The sequence below is a fragment of the Talpa europaea genome (genome assembly GCF_964194135.1).
Source record: "Talpa europaea genome assembly, chromosome: 7".
Lineage (NCBI taxonomy): Eukaryota > Metazoa > Chordata > Mammalia > Eulipotyphla > Talpidae > Talpa > Talpa europaea.
Genome location: NC_140074.1, coordinates 78,955,743 through 78,972,509, shown reverse-complemented (window position 1 = coordinate 78,972,509; position 16,767 = coordinate 78,955,743). Strand labels below are relative to the sequence as shown.

At 45.0% G+C, this 16,767-nt stretch overlaps 1 protein-coding gene across 1 annotated transcript; it reads left to right on the top strand.

The window, feature by feature from the left end:
- Positions 1 to 173: 173 nt before the first annotated feature.
- ZNF830 (zinc finger protein 830) lies at positions 174 to 1,569 on the top strand (the record flags this gene model as incomplete). The annotated part of the gene is made up of 1 exon (XM_084237183.1): positions 174 to 1,569. The coding sequence occupies one exon, from the start codon at positions 174 to 176 to the stop codon at positions 1,281 to 1,283; it is 1,110 nt and encodes a 369-aa protein (XP_084093309.1). The 3' UTR covers positions 1,284 to 1,569.
- Between the last annotated feature and the right edge of the window lie 15,198 nt (positions 1,570 to 16,767).

The window sequence follows — 16,767 nt, the reverse complement described above, 5'->3', positions numbered from 1 at the left end:
CCGGGCTGAAAGCGCGAGCCCAGGCCAAACACAGCCTCGGCCGCGGTTCTGAAGGAAACCGGTCGCCAAGGCGCACGCTCCTGAGCATCAGCCAATCATCGTCATGAGCGGAAGTGACGTGATCGGGCATCGCCCCGACGGGAGCCAGGAACGACTACGCTCTGGCCTCCAAGATGGCGTCCTCCGCCTCTGCTCGGACATCGGCGGGGAAGCGAGTAGTGAATCAGGATGAACTCCGACGGCTGATGAAGGAGAAGCAGCGTCTGAGCACCAATCGGAAACGGATAGAATCTCCATTCGCCAAGTACAACCGTTTGGGGCAGCTGAGTTGTGCCCTTTGTAACACTCCGGTTAAGAATGAGCTCCTGTGGCAGACTCACGTCCTGGGAAAGCAACACCGGGAAAGAGTGGCCGAGTTGAAAGGCGCAAAGGAAGCCGCCCAAGGTCGCTCCGCCAGCGCAGTGCTTCAGTACGTGAAGAGGAAGGCTCCCGACACAGACAGCCAAGACGCCAAAAGAGCAAAGGCCTCTCCGGTGCCCCAGGTACAACCCTCCACATCCGGTTTGTCCACCAACTTTGACAAAGCAGGGAAGGAGTCCACAAGAGCGACCCTCAGCAAGTCTTCCGCTCTGGGTTTACTCCCTGATTATGATGAGGAGGAGGAGGAAGAGGAGGAAGAGGGAGGAGAAGGAAAAAAGGGGGAAGCAAGCAAGCTGCCGCTCGACCCACTGGGCAAGGAACACTCAATTTCTTCGCGCGAGGCAACGAATAATAAGCTGCCAAGCGATTTCTTGGATACAAATCCTCCCAAGGCCCCTTTAATTCCTCACTCAGGGTCAATAGAGAAAGCAGAAATACACGAAAAAATCGTGGAAAGGAAAGAAAACACCGCGGAAGCATTACCGGAAGGTTTTTTTGATGACCCTGAGATAGATGCGAAGGTACGAAAGGTTGATGCCCCCAAGGATCAAATGGACAAAGAGTGGGACGAATTTCAAAAAGCTATGAGACAAGTCAACACTATTTCTGAAGCCATAGTTGCTGAGGAAGATGAGGAGGGACGGTTGGACCGGCAGATTGGGGAGATTGATGAGCAGATAGAGTGTTACCGGCGAGTGGAAAAGCTGCGGAATCGTCAGGATGAAATAAAAAATAAACTTAAAGAGGTTCTCACCATTAAAGAACTGCAGAAAAAAGAAGAGGAGAATGTTGACAGTGATGATGAGGGAGAACTACAGGATTTGTTATCTCAGGATTGGCGGGTGAAAGGGGCTTTGTTATAGTGTTAAAAAATGTTTTCAATATGATACAGATTACTCCATGCCTGGCATTTGTTTAACTGTCTGGGTTGGTGAAATACAGTGAGCCTGTGAGGGATTGCACTTTGGAAATTTCTGAGGTACTGTTTTGGAAATTTTTGAAGTATTATATACTGAAATGCCGACTTTTTTTTTTTTAACATATTTACAGATTTGAGTGTATAATTCTGAGTTGTAAAGTTTGCAAGCTGTAAATATTGTACAAAGTTAAATATATATTTACTTAAGTAAGTTTGTTTTGAAATTTATATATACATAGAAGTCAGACCAACAGACAAGCTTTTAGTTGACTACCAAGTGTGCTGTGGGAATATTTATGACTTTTTCTTTTCTGGACGCCCTAAATCAAACCCAAAGGGTTTGAGATTTTTTTTGGCTTGGGTTTTTTTTGGTAAGAACACTACTCATAAACATATAAGTCAGACTGAGCTAATCAGCTGGGTAACTGGGTATTCAGTTTCAAAAACAGGCTTTCTGGGAACATGGAGAAAAAAATGTGTAAACATGACCAGCTTCCTTGCTCCAAAGTTTCTCTTGATGAAACCCAGTGATTCTGAGGTGTAGGTGCTCATGAAGATCACCTATGAAGCTTTCTAAAATGTCCACCTGAATCACTTAAGAAGCTTTAAAAAAAAAATGATAAACCTGAGCCCTGTCAATAGAGAGATTCAGTAAATCTGTTGTTGTGTATAGGCATCTGTATTTTGAAAGCTTCCCAGGTTATTCTAATATGTACCAAAGTTGAGGAGCCACTACCCTAAATCCAGACCCATTTATTATTTTTCAGGGTTTTTGTCCTTTATATGCTCCATAAGCTTACTGTCTTGAATAAAATATACCTTTTTTCTTAAAATTTATTCAGCATATACTCTTATTTTTATATTTTTTTAAAGATTTATTTATTCAAGCATACAAGAACCGGGATACTGGCCAGATGTGCAGGAGGATGAGAGGATTCACCAGACACAGCGGGGAACAGAACAGGTAGACTGACTGAAATACACTGCTGAGGGGAGCAGCGGGCAAGCGATACAGGAGAGGTCTGCTGCGCCATGTGGGTATCTCGCCGGCTGGCCGGGATCGAACCCACGCTGCGGAGGCTGCAGACAGCTTCACAGCGCTGTGCTCAATCACCTGAGCCACCAGGGGAGGCCCCTTGAATAAAATATACTTTTATTTATATCCCAGCCAGCCTTAAATTTTATTACACTCTGTGGTAAATAAGGGTTTATGGTTACAAGTTCTACTTATTGTCGGAAGGCCAAGTTGTTTTCTTCAGCAGTAACAATTGACGGGTGCCCATCCTTGGTCATTTTAAGTCACTATTTCTCCCTTGGAAATAGAGGTATTCAGATAGGAAAAAGGAGTTAGAAGTGTTCTTGGGATAGAAATGCATACAGTGTATTCAAATAAAAGTGAGCCGTAATAATAGCTGAAACTTGAAAGTAGTGCTTACAGTATGAGGCCAGGTAGGGTTCTAAGTGTTTTATGGAAATTCAGTCCAGTTTCTCTAAAGACCAGTTTTTTTGCAAGAGAAATAAAGTATATAAAAGCCTTGAATGCTAGATGAAAGAATTCCTGCAGGCAATGTGGGAAAAGTGAAAGATTAAATTATAGTATATAGCATGGAATGAACATGAGGGAGAAAGTAGATGGGAGACTTGATTGTAAACTAATTTTTTTTTTTTTTTTTAAAATCAACTTTATTTCTTACAATTTTTTTTTAAATTTTTTTTTTTAATAGAGGCATGTTTTATTTATTTATTTGTTTTGTTTTGTTTTGTTTTATACATGCACTGGGTACAGTCAGAAGCGCGGGAGGGTGAGAGAATTCACCAGAGCCAGAGCGGGGAGCAGAGCAGGCAGAAGGACCGAAGTACACTGCTGAGGGGAGCAGCGGGTACGGCAGGAGAGGTCTGCGCGCCATGTGGGACCCTCCTCCGGTGGCCGAGGAGCAGCCGGGGAGCGAACCGGTGCCAAAGAGGCCGCGGGCTGCTTCGCAACCCAGCGCTCAACCGCTGCGCCACCGGGGAGGCCCTAAACTAATTTTTTTTAAAGCAATGTCACTTAGTAATTAGGTATGGATTAAGAGGAAATGAATAAACAATTTCACAGGAAGAGCTGAGAGTTTAGAAGTGGAAGAAGAATAACTGGATGGATAAAGAAGGAATTCAGGGGATTGGGTTTTTTAATTGTGGATAGCTAGAAGAAGTTATCTAATACTTTTTGAGTGATTGCCTATTATCCTGCTCCTGAACTATCATTGCAGATAGTTACTCAGTTTGAGCAGGTCATCTCTCGGAACCTTAGTTCAATTCATAAAATGATTCCTCAGAGTATGGTGAGAGTCCAGTAACGTGTGTGAAAGGAGAGTTAAAGTATTTCTACAGCAGTATCTTATCCCTTACCTGGCGCTACTAACTTGCTACCTTGATCTTAGGCTAGTAATTTAGTGCCCCTCACTTTCCCCTTTAAAATGAGAACATTAGGACAGATTTTTTTTTTTAGATTTTAACACCAATCCTTAATTTTGCCATAAGACAAATGGCATCTCACCTTTTTTTTTTTTAAAGGATTTATTTATGCATACAGGAGTTGGGGTACAAGACAGAGTTGCGGGGTGGGGGTGAGAGGATTCACCAGAGACAGTGGGGAACAGAATGGGCAGACCGACTGAAACACACTGCTGAGGGGAGCAGTGGACGAGGCAGGAGAGGTCTGCTCGCCATGTGGGTCTCTCCCTGGCAGACCGGGGACGGAACTCGTGCTACAGAGGCTGCAGATTGCCTCATAGCACGGTGCTCAATCCCTTGCACCACCAGGGAGGCCCGGTATCTCACCTTTTAAAGATGTGAAATCATTTGGTTGACTGTAGTGACAGATGATTAAAATTTTGTTACTTTTTACTGAAAGCTTTGCCCAGAATGGTTCTAATTGTCTTGTGTAATTTTGAATAGTGCTCCCTTTCACTCTCAACAGTGTTCTTTTTTGGAAAGATATTTACGTTAAAGTTTGATGTGAAGGAAGACCATTTTCTAATAAAGAATAAAATGTCTTAATAGACATAGTATATATTTCCTGTTACCGATGCACCAGTTGACTGACTACTATGTTGTATAGAGGGATTCGAGTAAATTTATGGGGAGGGTTGGTGGCTAGATGACCTTAGATTGCTTTTTAATTCTAAGAATCTAGCAGCCTGTATGATAATGGGAATTTAGATGCTTTCAATTCAGAAAGGAAAAAAAAAGTCCCTTAACTTTGCTTTCTATTTTCCATCTACATTTCCTCCCTCAGTGATCTCATCCCTTCCCATGACCTTAAATATCACATGTATAACATATACATGTATAACATATGTATACGCATATATACACATACACATATGTGTATATATGTACAACATATATATATAACTATATATATAGTTGGTTCTCAATTTACATCCCCAGCCTTGACCTTTCTCCTTGAAGTCTTCTGAAATTGCCTTTTCTTATCCCCCAAATCTAAAGTATTAAGTCCTGGCAGCAGTACATCTCAAATATGCCCAGAATATGTCCACTTTCTGTCTCCACTGGTTCTAGCCGCCAACCACTCATGCATTAATTGTTGCCTGTTCTGTTTGTCCCCCTCTTTAGCCATAATCTATTATCAACAAAACTGTGATCTTTTAATAATTTGGATCAAGTCACTGGGTTGCTTAAAACTGGTCATTGTATGCTTCCATCACACTAAGGGGGAAATCAGACCCTTATTAAACTTACAATAGTGCTCAGTGGTTGCTAATTCCCTGGTGGTGCAAGGGGTTAAGCACCGCACTTTGAAGCAATTTGCATTCTCTGCAGCACAAGTTCAATCCCTGGCCAGCCAGGGAGCAACCCACAGACAACCCACAGCAACCCAACGCAGCAGACCTCTCGTCTCACCCGCTGCTCCCCTCAGCAGTGTATTTCAGTCAGTCTGCCTGTTCTGTTCCCCACTCTGTCTCCGGTGAATCCTCTCACCACCTGCACATCTGGCCTGTACCCCAGTTCTTGTATGTATAAATAAATCTTTTGAAAAGGGGGGGAATGTAAGGGGGCAGGAGAGCATACTACTCCACGTGGAAAATTGTTACCTATTAGGGATTACAACTTGGTGTGATAAAGTTTTAGTTTTTAAGAGAAATCTCATACTTTGCGGACTAATGTATAGGCCCCCAATTTGGAATCTAACTTCATCTGCTACATACTTTCCCTTTATTCTCTATGTCCCAGTTCTCACTGGTTAACTTTCTGTTCCTCAAACATGCCATTTTCGGACTCTGTAGGCTTGTATTTCCTGCCACTTAGAAGCTGTCTTCAAATAACTAGGAAGTTTTCTCATTCAGTTCTCAGCCTTAATGTTTTTTCCTCAGATTATGATACTCATCCCCCGACCCCTCATCATTGTATCACATTTTTCTATGAATTTATTAAGCTCATTTCTTTTTTAAAAAATTTATGCATACAAGAACTGGGGTACAGGCCAGAGGTGGGGGGTGAGAGGATTCAACAAAGACAGAGTGGGGAACAGAACAGGCAGACTGACTGAAACACACTGCTGAGGGGAGCAGCAGGCGAGACAGGAGAGGTCTGCTGGGCCATGTGCATAGGTCCTTGGCCTGCCGGCCAGGGATTATGCTGCAGAGGCTGTGGATAGCTTCATAGTGCTGTGCCTAACCACTTGCACCACCAGGGAGGTGCTTATTTTTCCATAACGTATGTTTATCCTCACCAGACTATAAGCTCCACAAGGGCAGGGAGCTCATCTGTTTTATTCACAACCTAAAATAATCAGAGACATAATATGGCTTGATAAATATCTGTTAAATGAGTAAGTTGCCTTGAAAAGTGGTAAAATATGGGGCATCCCTGGTAGCCTAGGGGTTAAGTCTCAGTGCTATCACCCCTATGGTCTGAGTTAGATCCCCGGCCAGGGAGCTATCCCATATATGGCACAGCAGACCTCTCCTGTCTCTCCTGTTGCTCCCCTTAGCGGTGTATTTTACTAAATCCACCTGTTCTGTTCCCCACTCTGTCTCTGGTGAATCTTCTCTCCCTTCTGGTCTACACTCTAGTTCATCTATGCAAAAAAAAGTAATTCTTTTCCAACCTATGTCTCCCTTCCTGTCACATGAAGTCCTTGCCTATTCTGAGATTAGATAGTACAAGGAGGTATCCACAATAGTCTCTGGAGAGTAATGGGCCTCCTCCACATTTAGCAGCTAATAAGAATTCCTCATGACACCAAACAAGAGGTATATCCATATATCAGCTGGAGCTAGTGGGCAGCCCTGATTACCTATAGGCCTCTTAAGTGGAGAAAAGGAATAAGGTGATTCAGTAACAGAGTGAGATCAAAGAGTTAGCAAGTACACATTACCTCCCAGCTGCTCTCAGCCCTAAATCCCCTCCTTTGCCATCACCATTTCATTTGGCTCACACCTTCTGTCACTTGGCAGTCAAAGCTATTTCAGAATCAGTCTTTGCACACAGCCATCCTTCATTGAAATCACTTCCAGCCTCTCAGAGGAGGAAAGGAGTTCCATCTGGCTGCACCTCCATTTTGCTAATAGCATTTGGCAGGCTTTAAGTACACTTGGGAGCCAGCGGTCACCTTTAAGGGAAGCTGGAGAACCATGGTGATTGGGTAGGTGATGGTGGTGGTGGTGATGTGTGTGTGTTTTGGTTGTTTGCTTGTTGTTTTGCCAAATGTGTTTGTAATAGAGTATTAACCAAGCCAGGTTGTCAGGTTATTATTGATAATAGCTACCATTTACTGGATACCTACCATGTACCTAGCATTATGCTAGGGCTTCATATATACCATGTCTAATCCTCACACCAACTCAGTAAAGTATATAATATCTTCATTTTATAGATGCAGAAACTCATACTCAGAAGTAAAATAATTTGCTCAAGGCAACAATCTCAAAATCCTTGTCCTACCTCTTTCCCTGCATTATTATTTAACATGAACTTATATTTGCATAATGACTTTTTTTTTAATCAACATTCACATCTATTTTCTTTGTCTCAACTACCCCTAGGGAAGTAAAACAACTAATATCTCCATTTTAGATAGTGACTTATCTGAGGTCACTCAGCAAGTTATTTGCTAAAGTAAAACTAGAAGTAACATTCCCACCCCAACATATGTACTCTTTTTTAATGTCCAGATGGAGAAAATGGGAGGGGGGTCCCCTCAAATAGCAAGAATTAAGATTAGAGAATTTTACTGTCAGTGAAGGGAACTGAGTGCTGTTCCAAGACCTTGGCAAGCTTGGGAAGCCATATTTCTTCAAGTTATTACAGTTTCTCCACACTGCCTTGCGTTACCCACATTTCATCAGCAATAAGTGTTAGTCCAGGCCTCCCTGGTGGCCTACAGATTAAGTCTCAGTACTACCATTCCTATGGTCTGAGTTCGATCCCTAGCCAGGGAGCTAACCCACATGGCAGACTCCTCCCACCTTGCCCACTGCTCCCCTCAGCAGTATATTTCAGTAAGTGCCTGCTCTGCTCCCCACTCTGTCTCTGGTGAATCCTCTTACCCTTTGCACTTCTGACCCACACCCCAGTTCTTCTACACATAAATAAATAAATCTTAAAATAAATGTTAGTCCTATTGGTCTCTGATGGGAGCAAGATCCATGACTTCAGTTCTGATATTCCAGCTGAGAAACAACAGTTTTATAGTCTACCACTTTCTAACAGTGTGACCTGGAGCCATTATTTCACTCCAGGTTTCCTCAATTACAAATTTGGGAGCATAATAATTTCTACCTGGTGATTATTGAGAGGATTAAATGAGTTAAATACATGTAAATACTTTTAGCATAGCATATGGCCCATGGCAAGCACTCACTAAGCGTTAGCTTTTTTAAAAAACTTGGATTCCCTGGGCTTGAGACTGGCACCTGAAATCTAAAGTGGGGAGAGGACCATGTGGGACTGAGCCATTAACCTATGAGCTCTGATGCTAACTATGGACAGTATCCGAATTGAGTTAAATGGTTGGATACCTGCTGCTGTTGCGAATTGCCTGATGTGTGGAAAACCCACACATCTGGTGTGAGAAATATTACTAATTACTCTTAATAGTAACATCGATGCTATTACTATTCATGATATTACTATTACTAAATTACTATTACTAATATTCAGATCCCATTGTGTCTGAAAATGTAGTAACATATATGAAAACAATTTTTCTTTTCTAATCACCAAGGCAAGAGAGTGAGAGCGCAGCGGCTGCATGGCAGGAAGACTTCAGTAATAGGGCTTGGGTGGGAGGAGAGGAGTAGGGGCTCTCCTGGTACAAAGGAAATGGCATGAAAAACAAGACAAATAGGAAGTGTTTGACCTAGTCTTCAACCCCTGCTACTGTACCAAAACTGAACATCTAACCATCAGCCTAACTTGTCAATCAGCTCAGAGTTCAATAGAAGTGACAGAACTTGTTTGTTTCCCAAACAGGCTCATCTCTTTGTCAAATAAATTTCCCCCTTGAAAGTTATAAATTTGCCTCCTAAAATTAATTTGAAATTTACTAATTTGCCTCCCAAAAAATATGACCACCATAACTTCACAGTAGAAAACCCAACCTAGAAGTTCAGGGAAGAAGGCAGCAACTTTGAGTCTCCCTCACACCACATGTAGGACTTCAGCCTACTTTTCAGCCCTGCCCCTGACTCTGTCCCATGGATCTACTATTCCCAAAGGTACACTTGACTCCTCTCTGCTCTGTCCTACCTCATCCTGACAGCTGCAGCATAAAGATATTTAGAGGAAAGACCCAACCTCCACAGCCTTTAGTGAGAAAGGAGCCATGAGCTGGCTTGAATCACTACATCTTCCTACAGCTGTTCCCTTTTAAATATTTATCCTGCAAAAATCAGCACTGCTTTTTACAACTTATTTTAATGCTGTGACTACTAGCAAATCAAACCATAAAACTGGTTCTCAGTGCTGAGATTTATGTGATTTATAGATCAGAAATTATTTAAAAAGGGAATCTACTGAATGCAAGCTAGCCATACAAGTGTCCTGTACCCTCTCTAGGAAGGTGTGATGCCTTTTCCCTGGTTCTGCTTGTGGCTTCCAAGTTTCTATGGTGAGTAACATAAAAAACTGAATAGAATTTCCCTTGATTTTTTTTTTTTTTTTCCCTGAACAATCCCGATGAGTCTAAGTTGGAAGTCAGGGAAGTCAAAAAGGGTGGCAGGAGCTCTGCGAGGCTCACAACAGGATCAGCACCTTGGAGGATTTAGGTCAGTGTCTGAGGGAAGAAGTTCATTATGGGACTTAGAATTGCTAGCAGCAGGAGAGATCCAGCTTTTCTCCTAGAAGGTAGTTCTTGGGTCAGGGAATGACTTTGAGTTGCCATTAAAAGCTCTCCATCCAAACATTGCACTCACACACAAAGATACAAAATTTCAAGTGGTTCAAGGATATCCCTGAGCCCATCCATAATTTCCAAGGGAGATCACGAGCCCCAGGTTATGTGTTACTGAGTCCTAGGGCAAGTTAGGGTCAGCTTTATAGTCTACCACTTTCTAACAGTTTGACCTGGAGCCATTACTTCACCCCAAGTTTCCTCAATTACAAAATTGGGAGCATAATAATTTCTGCCTGGTGATTATTGAAAGGCAGCTTCAGGGAAGGAGGAGACAGGAACTTAAGGAGAGTTAAAAGAGGCTTCTGAGATAAGGACAGTAAATTTCAAGAGGTGCTAACCAAACATACCCAAGAGATGAAGTCAGAAATCCAGGAGGGTTAATGGGGCCAGTAAATTTTAGGGTTAAAATTTAAAACTAATGAGGGCAGTAAATTTTAAGAGACCTTGGACAGGGAAGGTAACCTCTAAGATAAGAGCTGGGAAGATGGGCACAGCCGAATAGAGAAGTACAGCCATTACAGAAAGAGCCAGTCACAAACCAGGATAATGAGTTGTTTTTTTTTTTAAAGATTTATTTTATTCATTCATACAAGCACTGGGTACAGTCAGAAGTGCGGGAGGGTGAGAGAATTCACCAGAGCCAGAGTGGAGAGCAGTACAGGCAGACCTACAAAGAAGTACACTGCTGAGGGGAGCTGAGGGCGCAGCCAGAGAGGTCTGCGCGCCATGTGGGACCCTCGCCTGGCAGCTGGGGATCGAACTGGCGCTGCAGAGGCTGCGGGCAGCTTCGCAACCCAGCGCTCAACCGCTGCGCCACCTGAGAGGCCCGATAATGAGATTTTAGAATATAGAAAAAGGTTTAAATATCCCCTAGAGAGCCTCCCTGGTGGCGCAAGGGGTTAAGATGCAACCTATGAAGCTGTCTGCAGCCACTGCAGCACAAGTTCGATCCCCCACCAAGGAGCTACCCACATGGCACAGCAGACCTCTCCCGTGTCCCCGCTGCTCCCCTCAGCAGTGTATTTCAGTCAGTCTTCCTGTTCTGTTCCCCGCTCTGTCTCTGGTGAATCCTCTCACCACCTGCACCTCTGGCCTGTACCCCAGTTCTTGTATGCATAAATAAATAAATCTTTAAAAAAATAAATATTCCCTAGCAACAAGCCCATTCTTTTTTGTTTGTTTGTTTTACTTTTTCCCCCTTTTTAAAAATTTATTTATGCATACAAGAACCGGGGTACAGGCCAGATGTGCGAGAGGGTGAGAGGATTCATCAGAGACAGAGCGGGGAACAGAAGAGGCAGACTGACTGAAATACACTGCTGAAACACACAACGGGCGAGACAAGAGAGGTTTGCGGCACCATGTGGGTATCTCCCTGGCCAGCCGGGAATCGAACCCATGCTGCAGAGGCTGGGGACAGCTTCACGGCGCTGGGTTCAACCGCCTGCGCCATCAGGGAAGCCCCACAGGCCCATTCTTTACCCCTTCCAGGTACAGCGTATCTGGGAGTCCTTGCTTTTGTTCTTGTCTCCAAACAAATTTTGTTGAACAAAGTTCATTTCTGCTTATCTGAAATGTCTGCGAATTCCTTTTTATGGCTTCTTGGGACAAGAACCTGTGGTGGTTCAAGGGCTAAATTAACAGCACACATGGGCTTCATTATTACTTGCACTGTGACCACCCAAACTGCCCTCATTTTCTCCCTATTGTTTTCACAGTAGTCACCTAACTCATCTCCCAATTTCTCTACGCGCCAGCCAAGGTGATAAGCCATCCTGTTAAAACCTAAGACAGATAATGGTCTCTGCTCAGGGCAATCCACTAGCTTCCCATTTCACTTGCAAGAAAAGCCAACATCTTTACAAGGACTATACAGGACCTGTCTCCAGATACCCTGCTGACCTCACCTCCATCTCTTTTCAACCTTAACTCCTGTGGTTCTAGTCATACCATCCTCCTTGAGTCCCAACGTAACAGACACATCCTGGCCTGTATCTACCTTATATCTCCACGTGGCTTCCTCCTTCACTCTTTTACTCATTTGTCACTTTATCCATGAGGTCTTCCTGACCATTGCATTTAAAACTAAAACAGAACCACAAACTTGGCCCTACCTGGCACTTCCTATCCTCCTTCTCTGCTTTGGTTTTCTCCATTCATCTATCACCATCTTATATACCATGCATTTTTACTTAGTAGCTTATTCTCTTGCTCCCATACTAATGTGTTAGTTTCATGAGGACAGAATTGGTTGTTTTCTTTCACTGATGTATTCACAGTTACTGAAATAGTGCCTGACACAGAGTAGGCACTTAATAGATACTTGACTGATGATCGACTGAATGATTGACTCTGCAGTGGTATGAATGTACCCAGGTTGGAGAATGGAGGGAAATGTACATTTATTGAAATACCTCTAAGTGCCAAGTAGTTTGCAAGTTTAAATCTGACATCTCATTTAGTTAGCACACAATCCTAAGAGGTATTTTTATCACCACAAAACCTGAAGCCTAGAGAACAGGTAAGATTTACAAAGCTGGGTCTCCCTGGTGGCTCAAGGGGTTAAGATGCAGCACTATGAAGCTATCTGCAGCCACTGCAGCACAAGTTCGATCCCGGCTGGGGAGCTAACCCACATGGTGCAGCAGACTGCTCCTGCCTCATCTGCTGCTCCCCTCAGCAGCGTATTTCAGTCCATCTGCCTGTTCTGCTCCCCACTCTTTCTCTGGTGAATCCTCTCATGCCCCACACCTCTTACCTGCACCCCAGTTCTTGCATGCATAAATAAATACATCTTTAAAAAAAAAAGGTTTACAAAGCCAGTGGTGAACATAATTCAAACCTAAATCTGTGTTATTCCAAAGCCTGCTATTCCCAGCTCACATTTCCTCATTCTGCTTGGTAGCAGTTTCCACTTCTGTAAGGAAATGCAACTGCTAAACCTCACCCATTTCACAGTTGGGGTCTCAGTCAAACAGATCATTAGGTGTTCCTTGGAGCTCTAATTAAGCAAAACAAACATTAAAAGCCTAAGTCTTTTTGCTAATTTATATCAAACATTGTCAAAGAACTGCAATGAATACCCTTATGAGGAAGCTTATCATTTTCAGAGTTTCATGCATTCTATTCACTCATGATTTTCATTCATTTCTCATTAATATTAGCTAATGCCTACTATGGGACTGAACTGTTCTAGGCATTGGAAATAAAAAGATGCATATGGCACTGATGCCACCTGCCATAAACAGTTTTGATGTATAGTGCAGTGCTGTCCTTAGAAATATAATGCAAGTCAAACATGCGGTTTTATATTTTCTAGTTCACCACATTTTCAAAAAAGTGAAAACATGCAGTGAGATTAATTTTAACAATGTATTTTTATTTAATGCCACAAATTTGAAATATTACTTAAAAATGTAATCAATATAAATATATTACCAAGTAAGATACCTGGCAGTTATTTTGTTTGGTTACACATTTTTATTTTTTTTAAAGATTTATTTTTACTTATTCATGCATATAAGAACCAGCGTGCAGGCCAGATATGGAGGAGTGAAAGGATTCACCAGAGACAGAGAGGTGAGCAGAACAGGAAAATCTACTGAGAAACACTGCTGAGGGGAGCTGCGGGCAAGACAGGAGAGGTCTGCTGTGCAGTGCGGGTTAGCTCCCGGCCAGGCATTGAACTCATGGCATAGCTTGACAGCCCTGAGACCTTAACCCCTGCTCCACCGGGGAGGCCCTGGTTACACATTTTTAAAAGGTGTTCATTTTATACTTACATCTCAACCTGGACTAGGCACACTTCAAGCATTCTATAGCCATATGTGCTAGTGGTGACAGCACAGGGCTAGGGAACAAGAGAAATACAGTCAAGGGGATTTTCAAAATGATGTGTAAATGCAGTTACAGAGATATATTCAGGATCACTCAACTGTCAGTAAGCATCCAGGGGCCTTCCATTCACAAAGATTATGTTCATTCTGTGGGACATTAGACTATGTTCTACTTGAGACAGTGGGTTTGTGGTTGGCCTCAGCCAACCAAACCTAATATATCCCAAACAACTCATCTCTTAACCCAAATACTTCCTCCCCACCTCTCATTTTCCATTTCAGTTGATGGCACTATCATCTATCTACCTGCTCGCTAGAGTCATCCTCATTTCATCATTAGATAAATGAGAACTTTATCTAGAAAAAATTTAAAACTAAATGCCTACTAAAAATGCACCTTTTCCATCCCAACTAACAGAGCTTGTTCAGGCCACTTTCACCTCACACATGGGTAACTTACAAAAAACTCTTAATGGGTTCTGTATCCTCAGTGTCTCCTACCCAGCTTCAACAGCAATTACAATTCCAGAAGATGCTTCAAGGCTATCCATTCTCTATATAAGAAGGCGAAACTATTTCCCACATATTACAGAATTCCCTCCAGAATCTGATCTTTGCTTATTGCTTCTAATAATGCCCCAATTTTCTGACGTTCCTAGACCCTGAATAAGTTGAAATACCTTCTCTGAACCTGCTACTCTTTTGTAAAAACGGTTATCCTAACCTCTTAAAAAGCTGACTTGAGGTATTTTGTAAGTCCCACAATGCAGAGGCTCCTCTCCCCATCACTCCTTTACCTATCTATACAATTCAATATTTACTGATTGTTTACTATTTGCTAGGGACTGTGCAGACAAGAGAGGGAATGCAGGAAAAAAAGGGTGAATGCCCCGATCTTTGCCTTCTCCCAGCTCATTACACTATAGTTTCTCAACCTATATCCATAAGGACAGGCTAATCATTAACACTGAGAAAATCAGGGCGGAGGGGTGTCCTTGGAAGTTCAGGCACGGCTGCATCCCTGGGCACCAACACGTCCTTGTAGCCTGGCTTTCAGGGTCCCGACAGCAGCTAGGAAGCCAAACCCTCACGGAAATTAGGAGCCTAGGGGATCCCTAGCCTGAATTCAACCTCGAGCCACGTGGCCGGCGAAGGGGCGGCGGTGATGGGCGGGGCCCGTGGGAGGCGGGGACACCTCGTGCAGCGTGGGCCTGGATCTCTGCGCTTGCGCGCTGCCGCTTGCGCAAAGACCCGGATTTAAAGAGACAGGCGCTGCAACCGTCGCGGGCTGCCGGTGGCCTGTGGGGGCCTGGGCCTGGGGCCTGTGGAGCGTAACGGGACCGGGAAGGCAGGTGAGAGGCGGCGCGGCGGGGCCGAGCCGGGCGGGGGGAGGCGGCTCGCGGCCCGGGGATCGGCGCGGTCGGGGAGCCAGCCCCCTCGGCTCCTCCCCCGCCCGCCCGCCCGCCGGCGGAGCCCCCGGGCACACCCTCCGTGACGTGGCGGCCCCCCGGGAGCCCGCGGTGGGTGGCTCGCTGCTCCCGGGGACCCCACTGCCCGCCGGAGCGAGCGCGCCCCCGCGCCCCGGGCGGCTCTGGCCCGGGCTCGTCCGCGGGCTGGCCGCCGCGGAGTGGGAGCGCCTCCCCGGGAGTGCGGGAGCCGTGCGCTTCCCGCCGCCGCACCCCGTCCTCGGCTGCGGCTCGCGCTCTCGGGGCCCCGGCCTGGCCGGCCGAGGACTCCGGGGTGCGGGCGCGCGCCGCTCGGCTGGCTGGCCGCTCTCCGGCGGCGAGGCGGGGGGCCCCGGGAAAGCGGCCGCTGGGCCTCCCCGGGGCGGGGCGCGCAGGCCCGCGGTGCCCTCCCGGCCCCTCGCTGCGGCGCTGACTGCGGCCGGCGGGGGCTGCGCGGTGCGCGGGCTTCCCCGCCGCGGCTTTGTGCCTCCTCGTGGTCGGCATCCCCGCCCCTCCCCGCGCCGGCGCCCTGCGCCGCCTCTTCAGCCGCTGCCGTCTGGGAAGTGCTGAGACCGCTGGTGTCCGAGCCCCTCTCTGGGGCCTGCCGTAGTTTCACAGACCCACGCGGATTTTAAACTTCTGGAGGCCATAAAGCTGACTCTGACCCGCACGAGAAACACGCCTCCCCCCCAACACATTGATGAACACGCATGTTTTGTAGACATTTTCAGAGCACTCAGAGCCCCCCGTCAGCCAGATTTTATTTTTCCCATCCCGTGAGGTAGGCATTATTTTCCCTGTGTTACAAATAAGAAGAGACTCACAGGGCCTCCCCTGGTGGCGCGGCGGTTGAGCCCTGAGCTGAGAAGCTGCCCGCAGCCTCTGCAGCCCTGGTTAGTTCCCGGCCACCTGGCGAGGGTCCCACATGGCGCGCAGACCTCTCCTGCCGCCCGCTGCTCCCCTCAGCAGTGTACTTCGGTCCTTCTGCCTGCTCTGCTCCCCGCTCTGGCTCTGGTGAATTCTCTCACCTTCCCGCGCTTCTGACTGTACCGAGTGCTTGTATAAATAAATAAATATTAAAAAAAAGAAAAAGATTTATTAAAAAAAAAAAGAAGAGACTCACAGGTTTCTTAAAGATTATATAGTCACTAAACTACAGTCGGCGCTTGCACCCCCATCCCGGATGCCCATCCATTTGCTTCCTCAGCATGGTGTTGCACTACTGTGAGTAAAGTCTGTTTTTCATTTTAACCCAATAGCAATTTCACTACAAAGCAGTGTGCAGATTGAAAATAATTTCCAGTATATTTAAAATTACAATTGTGAAGACATCTTAGAAAATAAGAAGATCCAATCCATGGGGAGCCTCTACTTAAAGGATAATAGGAGTTAACAGGTATTGAGCTCCTACTGTGCTCAACTCTGTTCCAAAGGCTTTACTCTTAGCAGAACAACCCCTCAAGTTAGGTATTATTAGACACAGTTTTACACGCAGAAATTGAGGAATGAAGAGGTAACCTACCAAGGTCACACAGCTAGGATCTGAACCCAAACAGTCTGATTCTTGCCACCTTTTAATTCTCAAAATAGGGCTTATGATTAAATCAATCACATTTATTTCCTGAGGACTGACTATATGTCACATTTGAAAGTTCTTGAACATAATGTAATTTTTCTTGGAGAGTAAAGCGAAACTTCTGGATCTTGTAATACTTAGGGTCATCATCCATTTTAAATAATCAGGTT